General features: G+C 44.8%; 1 protein-coding gene across 1 annotated transcript in view; it reads left to right on the forward strand.

Moving 5' to 3' along the window:
• Positions 1-16,816, forward strand: part of specc1la (sperm antigen with calponin homology and coiled-coil domains 1-like a) — a 248,262-nt gene that overhangs the window by 59,769 nt on the left and 171,677 nt on the right. The window contains 1 exon segment of the mRNA XM_052032052.1: positions 1,565-1,739. Coding sequence (XP_051888012.1) covers positions 1,565-1,739 — 175 coding nt within the window.

Consider the following 16,816-nt stretch of genomic DNA (forward strand, 5'->3'; position numbering starts at 1 on the left):
TAAGTCTCCATGAACTCTCACTCTGTTATATCAATCTGTGATCTCCTGCTCAGTTATAATGATGCCTAATGCAAACTTGAGCAACAGCACCTAGTCTTCAGTCTGGCACATTGTGGCCTTCCAGACTTGATCTCAAATGCTTCAGCTTCAAGTATCTTGCTTTCTGACTTCCTCTGTGTCAGGACAGGCCACTTCTGCTGTAAGGCATCCAGCTGTGACAGTTTTGGTACGACTTGACCTCCTGGTGATGTCCCATAGCCTTGCTGTTTGAACATACTACACGTTGTTTGTATTATCACCCACCAACAGTCCCTTTCAAGCCATTTGACTGGAAGACTCTGCAACTTATCCCCATGGCAACTCTGGCCTCACGTTGTCGCAGATATTCTCTTTGTTCAATCTGTTCCTCTCTTCACCTTCTCTGCAGTTTAAAACAAACCATGTTTTTCTCTGTGCCAGATCTTGTTAGGTTTTTGACCTGAAACATTAACTGTTTCTCTTTCCATAGATACTGCCTGATTTGTTACATGTTTCTGGCAGTGTTTTATATTTCAGATTTCCAGCATCCGAAATTTTTGACTTAATTTGCTCCATTTATATTTGATATTTTTCTCAGCAGCACAGTGGCTCAGTGAGTAAAGACTACCTCACAGCACTAGAGGTCTAGGTTCAATCCTGACCTTGGGTGCTGTCTGTGTGGAGTTTGGACGTTCTCCCTGTGACCTCGTGGATTTCCCCTGGGTGCTCTGGTTTCCTCCCACATCCCAAACACACGTGGGCTGGTTGGTTAATTGCCTCTTGTTTATAGGAGAGTGGTGCAGTCTTTTGGTGGGGGGGGGGGGGGGGCGGGTAGTGTTGATTGGAATATGGGCTTAATGTAGGATTAAAATAAATGGGTGGTTGATGGCACAGATTCAATGGGCTGAAGGGCCTGTATCCGCATTGTTTCTCTCTCTAACTCTAGATTCTCAAGATTTTTAATGTTTGCATATTTTTGATGTACGCCCTATTTGAAGGCATCTGGAAGTTGGAAGTTCAACACCAGAAGTTTTTATTCACAAAGATTGTGTAAAACTTCTGGAAAAATTTACGATTTGTTGAAATTTGAGCAGCAGTTTCCTAATTGCAGCCATCATCAATTATATGGACTAGTCAGCCAGAGGTCGTGTGCAAGAATTATCAGTCAACAGAGTGATTGAAAATGGAAATTGTAAAGGAGGGAAGTGAAGGAGAAGAGCAGAATTAAGTTGAGCCGAGGTCTTTACCAATAACTGCCGAATAATCCTGTTACATTCTTCCACCTTAGTCGTTCGTTATTTTGAATGTTTTGAAACTTGAAGTGGCCTTGCTTATAACCAAAATTGTAGTAGTATGTAGTAGTGCAACCATAAGGACCAATCAATAGTTAGCCTAACTTGTCCAATAAAGAAGTGCATTATTTTGAGATAGTTGTAGCTGGATGTGCTACTGGTACATCACCATATTTTGAGAGTCACTCTGGAGCAATTTGGAATAATGCTTTTAAAATGTCCTGTGACGTCTGTGATTTCTCCTTCTACGATAGACCAAGAGTAGAAGCAACGATGATCTGTTGGCCGGGGTGCCTGGTGGACTGACAGTGAACAACGCAACCAAAGCTAAGAAGAGTGTTTGCCTGCCATCATCAGTAGGAACGGGCTCTGCAGCAACTGCATCAACCACAAGTAGCAATCCTGATGGCAAACTAAAGAATCCTGCAGGTTTGTTCCTACTCGGGTACATTTCTCATTGAATTCTAGAACATTTACAGCACAGCAGAAGGCCATTTGACCCATCATGACCACACTGGCTCTCCACGAGACTAAGTCACTAGCTCCACTGCCTGGTCCTTTCTCTCAAGTTTCAATAAAATCACCAATCATTCTTCCAAACTCCGAAGAATATAGATTTTTTCACTGTTTGCGACAGGAAACCCCTCTTATCCCAGAAATAACTCCAACAAATCTCTTTTGGGCCACCTCCAATGCTAATATATCCCTTCTTAAATAAGGGATTAACTCCCCAGAACTACGGCCTCACTAACACCCTGTACAAGGGTTTAAAACTCAAGCCCCTTAGCAAAAATAGCCGATGTACTGCTTGCCGCCTTTGTTATTTGCTGCACTTGCGTGCCAGCTTTGTGATTCATGTACAAGAACACCTAGATCCCTTGGTACTCCACTCCTATGCAGTCCTCTCTCCATTTAGATAATAATCTGCTTTTTGATTCTTCTGACCAAAGTGCATGACCTCACAATTGCCTATGTTATATTCCATTTGCCATGTTTTCACCAACTCGTTCAACCTGCATCCTGCTACAGAGTCCAGATATTCTCATTGCAATGTGACCTCCCACCTGTTTTCATGTCAGCAGCAAACTGAGACACCTTATGCCCCTCTGAAAGTCATTTATGTAGATCGTAAATAATTGAGAGCCAAGAACTGATCCTTGTGCACGCCACAGGTTGTATCCTTCCAGCCTGAGAAAGACCCATTTATTTTGACACTTATCTTTTCTATGACACCAAGTCTTCCACCCATGTTAAACACTTTTCCAAAGACCGTGACCTCTTAGCTGGTACACCACCCTTTTATGTGGCAGCTTATAAATATGATCATGGAAATCCAAATACACTACATCTACAGGTTCCCCTCAATCTACATTTTATATCTGTGAAGAACTCTGGCAAATTTGTCTAAAGTGATTTTCCTTGTATAACTCCACGTTGACTTGGTTTAAATGTTCAGCTATTTCTTCCTTGATTTTAGACTTCAGCATCTTGGCAATAACAGATGTTAAGCCAACAGACCTATAGCTTCCAGTTTTTTGTCTCACTTTCTTCTTGAATAAGATTTGTGGTTTTCCAATCTGCCAGTACTCTCCCAGAGTTCAGTGAGTTTTGAAAAGTTTCAACCAATGGCTCTAAATTCAGATGGACTCGTGCACACGAAAACAGGTCTTTCAGCCCAGAGTCCATACTGACCATTAACTGCCCATTTACATTAATCGTACATTATTCCCAGTTTTTATTCTCCCCACGCGCTCCTCAACTACTTCCAGATTCTACCACTAACCTACACACTAGGGGCAATTTACAAAACAGCGTGTCTTTGGGATGTGGGAGCACCCAGAAGAAACCCATGTGGTCACAGGAGGACATGCAAATTCCGTGCACATAGTACCCAAGGTCTGTGGCACTGTGAGGCAGCGGCTGTACTAGCTGCACCACCGTGCCCCCTGTGCAGTGACTTCCTTTAAAATCCCTACATGCAAGTCATCGGGACCTGGGGACTTGTCTTCCTTTAGTACCATTAGTTTTCCAATACTTTGTTCATTGTGTTACAAGTTCTAGCGTCCTGTTTGAAACTAGCCTTGCGATATTTGCGGTGTCCTCCTTCATGAAGACTGATTCAAAGAATTAGTTTAAATTATCTGCCGTTTCCTTGCTTCCTGTTATTCTCCAGTTTCACTCTTCAGGGGTCCAACACTTACCTAGCTACCCACTTCCTCCAAGCACATCCACGGAAGCCCTTGCTGTCTCTTTTGTTATTGCTTGCCAGTTTACTCTCATGATCAGTTTTCTCCCTCCTCATTGGCTCTTTAGAACACTGTAGCTGGTTTCTGAAAAATTCCCAGTCCTCTGGTCTAACACAAGTTGGTGTTTTGATTTAATATTTTCCTTGACCTCCTTTGTTAACCATAAATGGACTTCCAGAAGATGATTCATTTTTTTCCTGGGATCCTTCTTTCTGATTAGGATAAATTTCAGCTTAAATGTCTTCCACTGCTCATCTCCTGACCTTTCCGTTAGCCTATTTTCCTAGTGCATTCTAGATAACTCTTCCTTCATACCTCAGGCAAGGTCTCCCTACCTCTGGGAGGCTACGTCTGCGCCCGGTGTGTCGAGCTGCAGCTCCTGAGGGACTGTGTTAGGGAACTAGAGATGTAGCTCAATGACCTTTGTATGGTCAGGGAGAGTGAGGAGGTGGTAGAGAGGAGTTATAGGCAGGTGGTCACACCAGGACCATCGGAATCAGGCAATTGGGTCACAGTCAGGAGGGGGAAGGGGAAGAGTCAGGTACTAGAGAGTACCCCTGTGGCTGTACCCTTTGATAATGAGTACTCCTGTTTGACTGCTGTTGGGGGAGACAGCCTACCTGGGGGAAGCAACAGTGGCAGTGTCTCTGGCACAGAGCCTGGCCCTGTGGCTCAGGTGGGTAGGGAAGGAGTGAGGAGGGCACTAGTAATAGGGGACTCTATAGCTAAGTGGGCAGGCAAGCGACTCTGTGGGTGTAGGAAAGAAAGTCGGAAGATAGTTTGCCACCCAGGTGCCAGGGTCCGGGATGTTTCTGATTGCGTCCAAGATGTCCTGAAGGGGGAGGGAGAACAGCCAGAGGTCGTGGTACAAATTGGTACCAACGACATAGGTAGGGAAAGGAATGAAGTCCTGAAAAGAGACTATAGAGAACTAGGAAGGAAGTTGAGAAGCAGGACCTCAAAGGTAGTAATTTCCGGATTACTGCCTGTGCTAAATGACAGTGGGTATAGGAACAGAATGAGGAGGAGGTTAAATGCGTGGTTGAGGGATTGGAGTAAGGAGCAGGGATTCAGTTTTCTGGATCATTGGGGCCTCTTTTGGGGCAGGTGTGACCTGTTCAAAGAGGATGGGTTGCACTTGAATCCTAGGGGGACCAACATACTCACAGGGAGGTTTGCTAAGGCTACTGGGGAGAGTTTAAACTAGAATTGTTGGGTGGTGGGATCCGTACTGGAGAGGCTGGGGAAGAGGTGTTTGGCTCTCAAATAGAGGAAGCTAGGAGTAAGTACCATAGGCAGGTGATAGAGAAAGACAGGCTTGAGGTGTGTCTATTTTAATGCAAGGAGTATTGTGAACAAGGCGGATGAGTTATAGGCAGGTGGATCGATAACTTGGATCGATACTTGGAGCTATGATGTGGTGGCCATTACGGAGACTTGGATGGCTCTGTGGCTGGAATGGTTGATTCAAGTGCCGGGTTTTAGATGTTTCAGGAAGGACAAGGAGGGAGGCAAGAGAGGTGGGGGAGTGGCACTGTTGATCAGAGATAGTGTCACGGCTGTGGAAAAGGCGGACGTTGTGAAGGGATTGTCTACGGAGTCTCTGTGGGTGGAGGTTAGGAACAGGAAGGGGTCGATAACTTTACTGGGTGTTTTTTATAGGCCTCCCAATAGTGACAGGGTTATTGAGGAGCAGATAGGGAAGCAGATCCTAGAAAGGTGTGAGAATAATGGAGTTGTTGTGATGGGGGATTTTAATTTCCCAAACATTGACTGGCATCTCCAGACAGTGAGGGGTTTAGATGGGGTGGAGTTTGTTAGGTGTGTTCAGGAAGGGTTCTTGACACAGTATGTAGATAGGCCTACAAGAGGAGAGGCTTTGCTTGATTAGATATTGGGAAATGAACCTGGTCAGGTGTCAGATCTCTCAGTGGGTGAACATTTTGGTGTTAGTGATCATAATTCTATCTCCTTTACGTTAGCACTGGAGAGAGATAGGAACAGACAGACTAGAAAGGCGTTTAGTTGGAGTAAAGGGAATTATGAGGCTCTCAGGCAGGAAATTGGAAGATTAAATTGGGAACCGATGTTCTCTGGGAAAAGTACGGAAGATATGTGGCAAATATTTAGGGGGTATTTATGTGGAGTTCTGCATAGACATGTTCCAATGAGACGGGAGTCACGAGAGGATACAGGAACCGTGGTGTACAAAGGCTATAATAAATCTAGTCAAAAGAAAAAGAAAAGCATACAAAAGGTACAGAGAGCTAGGTAATGTTAGAGATCTGGAGGAGTACAAGGCTAAAAGGAAGGAACTTAAGAAAGAAATTAGGAGAGCCAGAAGGGGACATGAGAAGGCCTTGGCGGGCAGGATTAAGGAAAACCCCAAGGCGTTCTACAAGTATGTGAAGAGTAAGAGAAAGGATAGGGCCTATCAAGTGCAGCAGTGGGAAAGTGTGTATGGATCCGGAAGAAATAGTGGAGGTACTTAATGAATACTTTACATCAGTATTCACTACAGAAAAAGATCTGGGGCATTGTAGTGGGAACTTGCAGCGGCCTGAAAAGAGGTGGTGCTGAAACTTTTGGAAAGCATCAAGTTAGATAAGTTGCCGGGACCGGATGAGATATACCCCAGGTTGCTGTTGGAGGTGAGGGAGGAGATCGTGGAGCCTCTGATGATGATCTTTCCGTCGTCGATGGAGACGGGAGAGGTTCCGGAAGATTGGAGGGTTGCGGATGTTGTTCCCTTATTCAAGAAAGGGAGTAGGGTTAGCCCAGGGAATTATAGACCAGTGAGTCTTACCTCAGTGGTTGGTAAGCTGATGGAGAAGATCCTGAGAGGCAGGATTTATGAACATTTGGAGAGGTATAATATGATTAGGAATAGTCAGCATGGCTTTGTCAAGGGCAGGTCCTGCCTTACGAGCCTGATTGAATTTTTTGAGGATGTGACTAAGCACATCGATGAAGGGAGAGTAGTAGATGTAGTGTATATGGATTTCAGCAAGGCGTTTGATAAGGTACCCCATGCGAGGCTTATGGAGAAGGTGAGGAGACATGGGATCCAAGGGGACATTGCAGTGTGGATCCAGAACTGGCTGGCCCACAGAAGGCAAAGAGTGGTTGTTGAGGGGTCGTATTCTGAATGGAGGTCGGTGACCAGTGGTGTACCTCAGGGATCTGTACTAGGACCCTTACTCTTTGTGATTTTTATAAACGACCTGGATGAGGAAGTGGAGGGGTGGGTTAGTAAGTTTGCGGATGACACGAAGGTTGGGGGTGTTGTGGATAGTTTGGAGGGCTGTCAGAGGTTACAGAGGGGCTGAGAAGTGGCAGATGCAGTTTAACCCAGATAAGTGTGAAGTGGTTCATTTTAGGAGGCCAAATATGTTGGCAGAATATAGTATTAATGGTAGGACTCTTGGCAGTGTGGAGGATCAGAGGGATCTTGGGGTCCGAGTCCATAGGACGCTCAAAGCAGCTGCACAGGTTGACTCTGTGCTTAAGAAGGCATATGGTCTATTGTCCTTCATCAATCGGGGATTTGAATTTCAGAGCCGAGAGGTATTGTTGCAGCTATATAGGCCCTGGTCAGACCCCACTTGGAGTATTGTGCTCTGGTCGCCTCACTACAGGAAAGATGTGGAAGCCATAGAGAGGGTGCAGAGGAGATTTACAAGGATGCTGCCCGGAATGCGGAGCATGCCTTATGAATGCAGGCTGAGGGAACTCGGCCTTTTCTCCTTGGAGAGACAGAGGATGAGGGGGGACCTGATAGAGGTGTATAAGATGATGAGAGGTATTGACCGTGGGGATAGTCAGAGGCTTTTCGCCAGGGCTGAAATGGTGGCCACAAGAGGACATAGGTTTAAGGTGCTGGGGAGTAGATATAGAGGAGATGTCAGGGGTAAGTTTTTACTCAGAGAGTGGTGAGTGCGTGGAATGGGCTGCCGGAAACAGTGGTGGAGGCAGATACGATAGGGTCTTTCAAGAGACTGTTAGATAGGTATATGGAGCTGAGTAAAATAGAGGGCTATGGGTAATGTCTAGGGTAGGGACATGTTCAGCACAGCTTTGTGGGCCAAAGGGCCTGAATTGTGCTGTAGTTTTTCAGTGTTTCTATTTTTCTATATCTGCCTGCCTATAAAATGTAATCTTTCCTTTCATACTGTACTTGCCTTTCTTCTCTTAATTTTCACTTCCCTTCCGATTCTTTTGTGATAGAGGGATAGTCATACAGCATGGAACAGGCCCCTTGGCTCAACTGGTCTACACCGACCAAGATGTCCCTTCCAAGCTAGTCCCATTTGCCACCATTTGGCCGATAACCTTCTAAATCTTTCCTATCCACGTACCTGTCCAAGTGTCATTTAAATGTTGTTAATGTTCCTGCCTCAACCACTTCCTCCGGTAGGTCGTTCCACCTGTATACCATCCTTGGTGTAAAAAAAAGTTGACCTTCAAGTTCCTATTGAATCTCTCCCCTCTCACCTTAAACCTGTGCCCTTTAGTTCTTGATTCCCCAACCCTGGGAAAAAAACTGAGTGCATTTACTCTATCTGTGCCCCTCATGATTTTATACACTTATAAGATCACCTCTCAGTCTCCTATGCTCCAAAGGAAAAATTCCCAGCCTGTCTACCCTCTTCCAACAACTCAGTCTTTCAAGTCCTGGTAACATCCTTGTAAATCTTTTCTGCACTCTTTACAGTTTAACAACGTCTTTCCTAAAGCAGAGTGACCAAAACTGAACACATAATAAAATACAGCCTCTCCAGTGTCCTGTACAGCTGCACCATGACCTTCCAGCTTCTATACTCGATGCCCTGACTGGTGAAGGCCAGTGTGCCAAAAGCCTTTTTCAACACCCTGTGACTCTACTTTCAGTTAACCATATATTTGAACTCCAAGGTCCCTTTGTTCTACAACACTCCCCAGGGCTCTACCGTTCGCTGCGAAAGTCCTACCTTGATTTGACTTTCCAAAATGCAACACTTTGCATTTATTTGAATTAAACTCCATTTGCCATTCCTCGGCCCACTTACTCATCTGATCAAGATCCCCCTGTAATTTTTGATAAACCTCTTCATTGTCCACCGTACTGCCTATTTTAGTGTCATCTGCAAACTTACTAACGATGCCTTGTACATTCTCATCCAAATCTTTGATATAGATGATAAACAACAATAGGCCCAGCACTGACCGCTGAGGCACACCACTAGTCAGGGACCTCCAGTCCAAGAAATAACTTTCCACCATCAACCTCTACTTCCTACCATCAAGCTAATAGTGTATCCAATTAGCCAGCTCTCCCTGGATTTCATGTGATCTAACCTTCCAGAGCAGCCTACCATGTGGAACCTTATCAAAAGCCTCACTGAAGTCCATACAAGTCCACATGATCTCCCATACACAAAGCTGTGCTGACTATCCCTACTCAACCTCTGTCTTTCCAGATGCATGTATATCTTATCCCTCAGAATCCTCTCCTGTAACTTACCTACCACAGATATTAGACTAACACACACAAAATGCTGCAGGAACTCAGCAGGTCAGGCAGCGACTATGGAGGGGAAATAAACAGTCGATGTTTCGGGTCGAGACCCTTCATCAGCACTGGAAAGGAAGACATGTTAGACTTACTGGTCTATAGTTCCCAGGTTTTTCTTTGCAGCCCTTCTTAAATAAAGGCACAATATTCACTACCCTCCTGTCTACCAGCATCTCACCTGTGGCTAACAATGACGCAAATATCTCAGCCAGGGCTCCTGCAATTTCTTCTGTAGCTTCCCACAGTGTTCTTGGATATACCTGGTCAGGCCCTGGAGATTTGTCTCCCTTCATACATTTTAGGACATCCAGCACCTCCTCTGCTGTAATGCGGACTATCCCCAAGATCTCCCCATTAACATTTCCTAGTTCCGAAGTCTTCATATGCTTCTCCAGTGAATCCTGTTCTCACTGGTATTTACAATGCAACATGTCATAAAAAATCTTTTTCCTTTATCTTTCTCACTATCTCTTTCGTCATCTAGAGAGCTCTAGATTTGTTCTTTCTTTCCTGCTCTTGGGAACGTACTAAAAGCGTATCTGAATTATTTCTTTTTTTAAAGGCAGCCCATTGTTCTGCTACAGTTATGTTTGTCAACTTTTGGTTCCAATTTACTTGGGCCACATTCACTCCCATTAAAATTAACTTCAATTAATTAATTTCCCCTAACCCTCCCCTTTCAGTGACATCCTTGACCCTGACACTAGAGTGATAACATACCATCCTAGATCACAGAAATGCCAGTTGGTCGCCCTAACTGCTGAATTCCCTATTGCTTTCTCAAACTGTTTCCTGTGCAGATGGGTCACTTGTAGTGTATTCTCCTGGTTCTGTCTGCACTCTACTGAGGAAACATCGCTCTCATCATTGTCCAAAGGAGAGAATGTATATGTAAGGGAGATGGATTCTGGGCACTCCTGCACGACCTGCCCACTTTAATTAACACTTGCAAATTACATTACAGAAGTCAGAAAAATGGGCTCCATTATGGCCTTGTTAATTCCACTTTAAGTGTGCTTATCAAGTTTTCCCTTAAATGGATCTATTTAGCTCAACTCTGTGGTATTGAATTCCATGTTCTTTACACTAATTAATGGAGTTTCTCCTGAATTCTTTAATGAATTTTTAATTGAATATCTTAATTTTGTTTTATTTTTGGACTCTTCTTCAAATGGAAACATCTTTTCTGCTCCAAACTCGGTGATGCACAGCTGGGCTAGATGAACAATTCAGAACGCTCCTGAGGGCCACTCATGTGAACATGGAAGGCCTGAACTTCCTTAGGGATCCTCACAGCGGTCAGTCCATCGGTGCTGTAATGTTGGATACTACCTGCTGTGGAGCACCAGCTTCCTGCTGTTTCTTAGCAGAGAGGAGTGCTGACATTGCCTTCTGAACCTCCACGTCGTTTGACTTGGGGGAATAGTTTAAACAGCTTTCAAAACTGCAGGGCCTTGGCAGTTAGGGGCCAGCTTCAGGGACCAAGTTACTGCAGCATAAGCTTGAGAGGAAAACAAAGAGAAAAGACAACTAAGGATAATAAGAAGATGACAGATTTAGGCAGGGTGGGGGGTAGAAATTTGTTTCCCTTTTCCTCAAGATTAAGCTTTGATTCACAAGGACAGCAAGCTGAAACAAAGTGAACGATTTTCAGTAACAAAAACAGAAATGGCCGGAAAAACTCAACAGGTCAGGCAGCATCTGTGGAAAGGGAAATAGTCAATATTCCGGGTTGGCGACCCTTTGCCAAAATCTCACAAAGGGTTGCAGGCCGAAAATGTTAACATTGTCTACCTCCACGGATGTTGCCTGACCTGCTGAGGGTTTCCAGTTATTTCTGCTTTTGTTCCTGATTTCCAGCATCAGCACTTGCTTTTTATTTTGTTCTTCCTCATCCTATACCATGCCAGATCTTAAGAGGTGACCAAGAGGATTGATGAGGGCAGGGTGGTGGACATTGTCTTCATAGAGACACGAGACTGCCAATGCTGGAATCTGGAGCAAAAAACAAGCTGCTGGAGGAAATTGGCAGGTTAGGCAGCATCTGTGGAAATAGAAAAGATTAACATTTTGGGATTTTTTAAGGATACTAAGGGAAAAAGAGTGATGAGAGAATAAATAATGCCCCTGAAAGACCAAGACAGAAATCCATGTGTGGATCTGCTGGGGATGGGCAGAATCCTCGATGATTATTTCTCTTTTGTTTTCACAATGGAGAAAGATGTGGAGATTTGGGAACCTGGCAAAGTTAATGGAGTTGTTTTGGGAGCAGTCCATATTACAGGGTGAACTCCAGATGGAACTTTGTGAAGTGGGTGAACCTCCACTGATGCAATAACAAAGCATTATCTGCTCCCCTTTTCCTTCTGGCACTTCATCTCCCCCCCCCACCCCACCCCCCTCATGACCCTCATGCAAATATTGGGCAACTGACAAGTTTCTCACTTAGATGTTGCATGTGTTAGGATGCATGAAGGTAGACAAATCTCCAGGTTTGGACGAAGTACATCCAAGAACACTATGGGAAGCTAGAGAAGAAATTGCAGGAGCCCTCTGTGAGATATTTGCAACATCACTGTCCTCTGGCGAGGTGCCAGAAGACTGGAGGACAGCAAATGTTGTGCCTTTATGTAAGAAGGGCAGTGAGGATAGACCTGGTAATTATAGACCCGTTAGCCTAACATCCATGGTAGGGAAGTTGCTGGAAAGTATTCTGAGGGATACTTACATTTGGAAAGGCAGGGGTTGATTAGGGGTAGCCAGCATGGATTTGTGTTTAGATCTTGTCTTGAGTCTTCTGATGAAGTGATGAGGAAGGTTGATGAGGGAAGGGCGGTAGATATAACATGGATTTCAGTAAGGCTTTTGATAAGGTTCCACATGGAAGGTTAGATTACGTGACATCTTATCTTATCCAAGGAGAGCTGGGAAACTGGATACAACATTGGCTGGATGGTGGGAAACAGAGGGCGATGGTGGAAGGATGTTTCTGAGACTGAAGGTCTGTGACTAGTGGTGTGTCCCAGGGGTCGGTGCTGGGCCCATTGTTATTTGTCATCTATATTAATGATTTGGATGAGAAAATATGAGGAATAGTTAGTAAGTTTGCAGATGACACAAAAATAAGTAGTATCGTAGACAGTGAAGAGGAGTATCGAGAATTGCAGTGGGATCTTGATCGGTTGGGTAGGTGGGCTGAGGAATGGCAAATGGAGTTTAATTCAGATAAGTGTGGAGTGTTACATTTTGGAAGGACAAATCAAGGTAGGACTTTTACATTGAACGGAAGGCCCCAGGTACTCTTGTAGAACAGAGGGACCTCAGAGTCACAGGTAGACAGGGCAGTGAAGGAGGCTTTTGGCACACTGGCCTTCATCAATTGGGGCATTGAATATAGAAGTTGGGAGTATGTTGTGATTGTACAAGATGTTGGTGAGGCCACACTTGGAGTATTGTGTTCACTTTGGTCACCCTGTTATAAGAAGGATGTGATTAAACTGGAAAGAGTGCAAAAAAAGATTTACAAGGATGTTGCTAAGTCTTGAGGGACTGAGATATAGGGAGAGGTTAGGCAGGCTGGGCCTTTACTCCCGGAGTGTAGGAGACTGAGGGCTGATCTCATAGAGGTATAGAAGATCATGAGGGGCACAGGTAGGGTGAGCTGTCTTTTTTCCAGGATTGGGGAATCAAAAACTAGAGGATATAATTTTAAGGTTAGAGGTGAAAGGTTTACTAAGAACCCGAGGGGCAACTTTTTTTACACAGCGGTTGGTAGATATATGGAACCAGCTGCTGGAGGAAGGGGTTGAGGCAGGTACATTAGATACATTTTAAAAGTATGTGGACAGGAATTGGAATTGGTTTATTATTGTCAGTTGTACAGAGATACAGTGAAAAACACATCTTGCATACCGTTCATACAGATCAATTCATTACACAGTGCACTGAGGTAGTAACAGAACATAAAACAGAACAGCACAGAGCAGGTTGTGCCGACATAGCTAATCCCTCCTACCTACAGAATGCCCATATCCCTCTATTTTCCTCTCATTCATATGCCCATCCAAGCCCCTCTTAAAAGCCCGCAATGAATTTGCCTCCACCACCCCATCAGGCAACGCATTCGAGGCATTCACAACTCTCTCAGTAAAAAACATACCCCTCACACCCGTTCTGAACCTACCCTCTCTCACCTTAGATGCATGCCCTCTGGTATTGGATCGCTCAATAATGGGAAAAAGATATTGCTTGTCCACCCTGTCTATGCCCCTCATAATTTCACCCCTCAGATCACCCCTCAGCCTCTGCTGCTCTAGAGAAAAGAGCCCAAGTTTGTCCAGCCTCTCCTGATAGTACAAGCCCTCTAATCCAGGCAGCGTCCTAGTAAAACTCCTCTGCATCCTCTCTGAAACCTCGATGTCCTTCCTATAGTGAGGTGACCAGAACTGCACGCAATGCTCTGCGGCCTAACCAGAGTTCTATAGAGATGCATCATAATTTGACTCCTCTACTCAATACCTCGATTAATAAATGCAAGCATTCCATTAGCCTTCTTAACCACCCTATCTACCTGCATAGCCACTTTCAATGAGTCATGGACTTGCACCCTAAGGTCTCTCTGCTCTTCAACACTGTTAAGGGTCTTGCCCTTGTGAAATGTACTGCCTCTTGACATTAGTCAAGACCTCACATTTATCCGGGTTAAGCTCCATCTGCCATTTCTCTGCCCACATCTGCAGCTGATCTATATCACACTGTATCCGTCGCCAGTCTTCTACACTATTCACAACTCCACCAATCTTGGTATCGTCTGCAAACTTACTAACCCACCCATCAACATACTCATCCAGGTCATTTACGTACATCAGAAACAGCAGAGGACCCAGTACAGATTCCTGTGGAACCACTACTCACAGGCCTCCAGTCCAAATAAGTCCCTTCAACCACCACACTGTCTTCTACGGGCAAGTCAGTTCTGGATCCACACAGCCAATTCTTCACTGACCCCATGCATCTGAACTTTTTTGATTAACCTATATGTTGTACCTTGTCAAATGCCTTACTGAAGTCCATATAGATGACATCCTCAACTCTACCTTCCTCAGTCTCTCGTCACAAGGGAAAATAATACAGAATGCAGCATAAAGTGACACAGCTACAGAGAAAGTGCAGTGCAGGTAGACAATAAGGTGCAAGGCCATAACGAGGAAGATTGTGAGGTCAAGAGTCCATCTTATCATACTAGGAAATCATTCAATAGTCTTACAACAGTGGAATAGAAGATGTCCTTGAGCCCAGTGGTATTTGCTTTCAGGCTTTTGTATCTTCTGTCCGATGGGAGAGGGGAGAGGAGAGAATATCCGGAGTGGGTGGGGTCTTTGTTGGCTGCTTTACCAAGGCAGCTAGAATTAAGGCAGCGTCTATTGAGGGGAGGGTGGTTTCCGTGACGTGCTGGGCTGTGTCCACAACTCACTGCAGTTTCTTGTGGTCCTGGGCAGAGCAGTTGGATGCTGTCTATGGTGCATCGATAAAAGTTGGTGAGTGTCAAAGGAGATATACCGAATTTCTTTAGTCTCCTGAGGAAGTAGAGGCACCGGTGAGCTTTCTTGATCGTGACGTCTATGTGTTTGGATCAGAACAGGCTATTGGTGATGTTCAGTCCTGGGAACTTGAAGCTCTCAACCCTCTCGACCTCAGCACCGTTGATGTAGACAAGAGCATGTGCACTGCCCCCCTTCCTGAAGTCAATGACCAGCTCTTTTGTTTTGCTGATATTGAGGGAAAGGTTGTTGTCATGACACCATGTCACTGGGCTCTCTATCTCCTTCCTGTACTCCGACTCATCATTATTGGAGATGCAACTACGGTGATGTCACCTGCAAACTTGTAGATGGAGTTAGAGCAGAATCTGGCTACGCAGTTATGAGTATATAGGGAGTAGAGTAGGGGTCTGAGGATGCAGCTTTGTGGGGCACCAGTGTTGAGAATAATCGTGCTGGAGGTGTTGCTGCCTGTCCTCACTGATTGCATTTTGTTGGTCAGAAACTCAAGGATCCAGTTGTAAAGGGAGGTGTTGAGTTCTAGGTCTTGGAGTTTGGTTATGAGTTTGCTTGGAATTACAGTGTTGAAGATAGAGCTGTAGTCAATAAACAATAGTCTGACATTGGTGTCTTTACTGTCCAGATGCTCCAGAGATGAGCGTAGGGCTGGGGAGATGGCGTCGACTGGAGACCTGTTTTGGTGATAGGGGAATTGCAGTGGGTCAAGGTTTTCTGGGAGGCTGGAGATGATGCGTGCCATGACCAGCCTCTCAAAGCACTTCATGATGGCAGATGGTATTTGGATGACAAGAGTTTAGAGGGATGTGGGCCATGTGCTGGGAAATGGGATTAGCTTGAATATACGTACATCTTGGTTGGCATGGACGTGTGGGCTGAAGGGCCTTTTTCTGTGCTGTACAACTCTATGACTTTGTGACTCTATCTGTGGAGGGAAATGGACAGTTGAAGTTTCGGATTGAGACCCTTCATCTGAACTAGCCAGTAAGAATTGAAGGAGCAGAATTTGTATATTCTCTTCAACCTAAAATAATCATGGCAATTCATAGAAGAGTAATCCCAGTAAAATGAAAGCAAAGCCATAGAAGTAAATAGTTGATGTAAGTTTGGTCAGAGGTGCACTTTAGGGTATGGGCAGAGGAGAACCTAAAGATGTATTCGTAGAGCTTAAGACCCAGATGCTGTTGGCATTGGTGGGGAGAGAAGGGGAATGCAGGTATTTGCAGACTGCTTGAAGTAGCGTGGAGGGGTTTGTTGTCAGACTGGAAAAAGCTGCAGAATGCCATGGTCATGATGGTGTTTAACAGAACGATGCAAAGGGAGATATTGAGGACTGGAAGTTGTTGGGGGTGATGGATGAACAAGACGTTGCTGGGTAGGCTGTGGGATCAGTTAAGCTCTCATGTTTATAGAAAGTCAGCCTGAAGGGTATTGAAAGGATTTGAAGTGATGAGAAGATCAGTAATGGCTGGGATGGGGTGTTATGGAGATGGGACTAGTCATTCACTGTGATGAAGGGGATATGATGTTGGGGAGTCGGCTTGGGAACATGTTGACTTTGAGGTAATGAATTGATTGGATTGGAGAGGGGAATAGCATCAGTGACAGGGTGCATGGCTAAGGCTGATGGGGTTGAGTTGGAGGACCTCCTATTTATTAACAGTAGTTGAACTGAATATTCACAGTATGAATAGTTTTGTTCTCCATTCGTAATAGCACAACACAACAGTTGAAAAGCCGTTGTAAGCATGAGAATGGTAGTACTGTGATGGAAGGAAAGAGTGCAATGTGCTCAGAGTTTGTAAAATTTTCCATTGGCTCTTCATATGACCAATTGTCTTGTAACACTGAATGAAAATCAAAGAAACTGCAGAAAATACTGGAAACACTCAGCAGGTCAGCAGGAAAGAGAAACGGTTAGCGTCTCTGGCGGAAGACCCTACATCAGAACAATCGTGGGACATTGTGTACAGCACCACCTTCTGCAGTAGTCTGTAGAGGACGGTCTGCTCACCATTCACTTGATAATGGATACCCTTCACTGAGCTTTCAAACTGCACTAAATTCCTCCCCTTTATCTTGCTTGTGAGATCCCACCTCTCTTCCACTCTTGTGTGCATATAAACATCATTTTTGATATTATCGGCT

Source organism: Pristis pectinata, chromosome 17 (genome assembly GCF_009764475.1).
Source record: "Pristis pectinata isolate sPriPec2 chromosome 17, sPriPec2.1.pri, whole genome shotgun sequence".
Lineage (NCBI taxonomy): Eukaryota > Metazoa > Chordata > Chondrichthyes > Rhinopristiformes > Pristidae > Pristis > Pristis pectinata.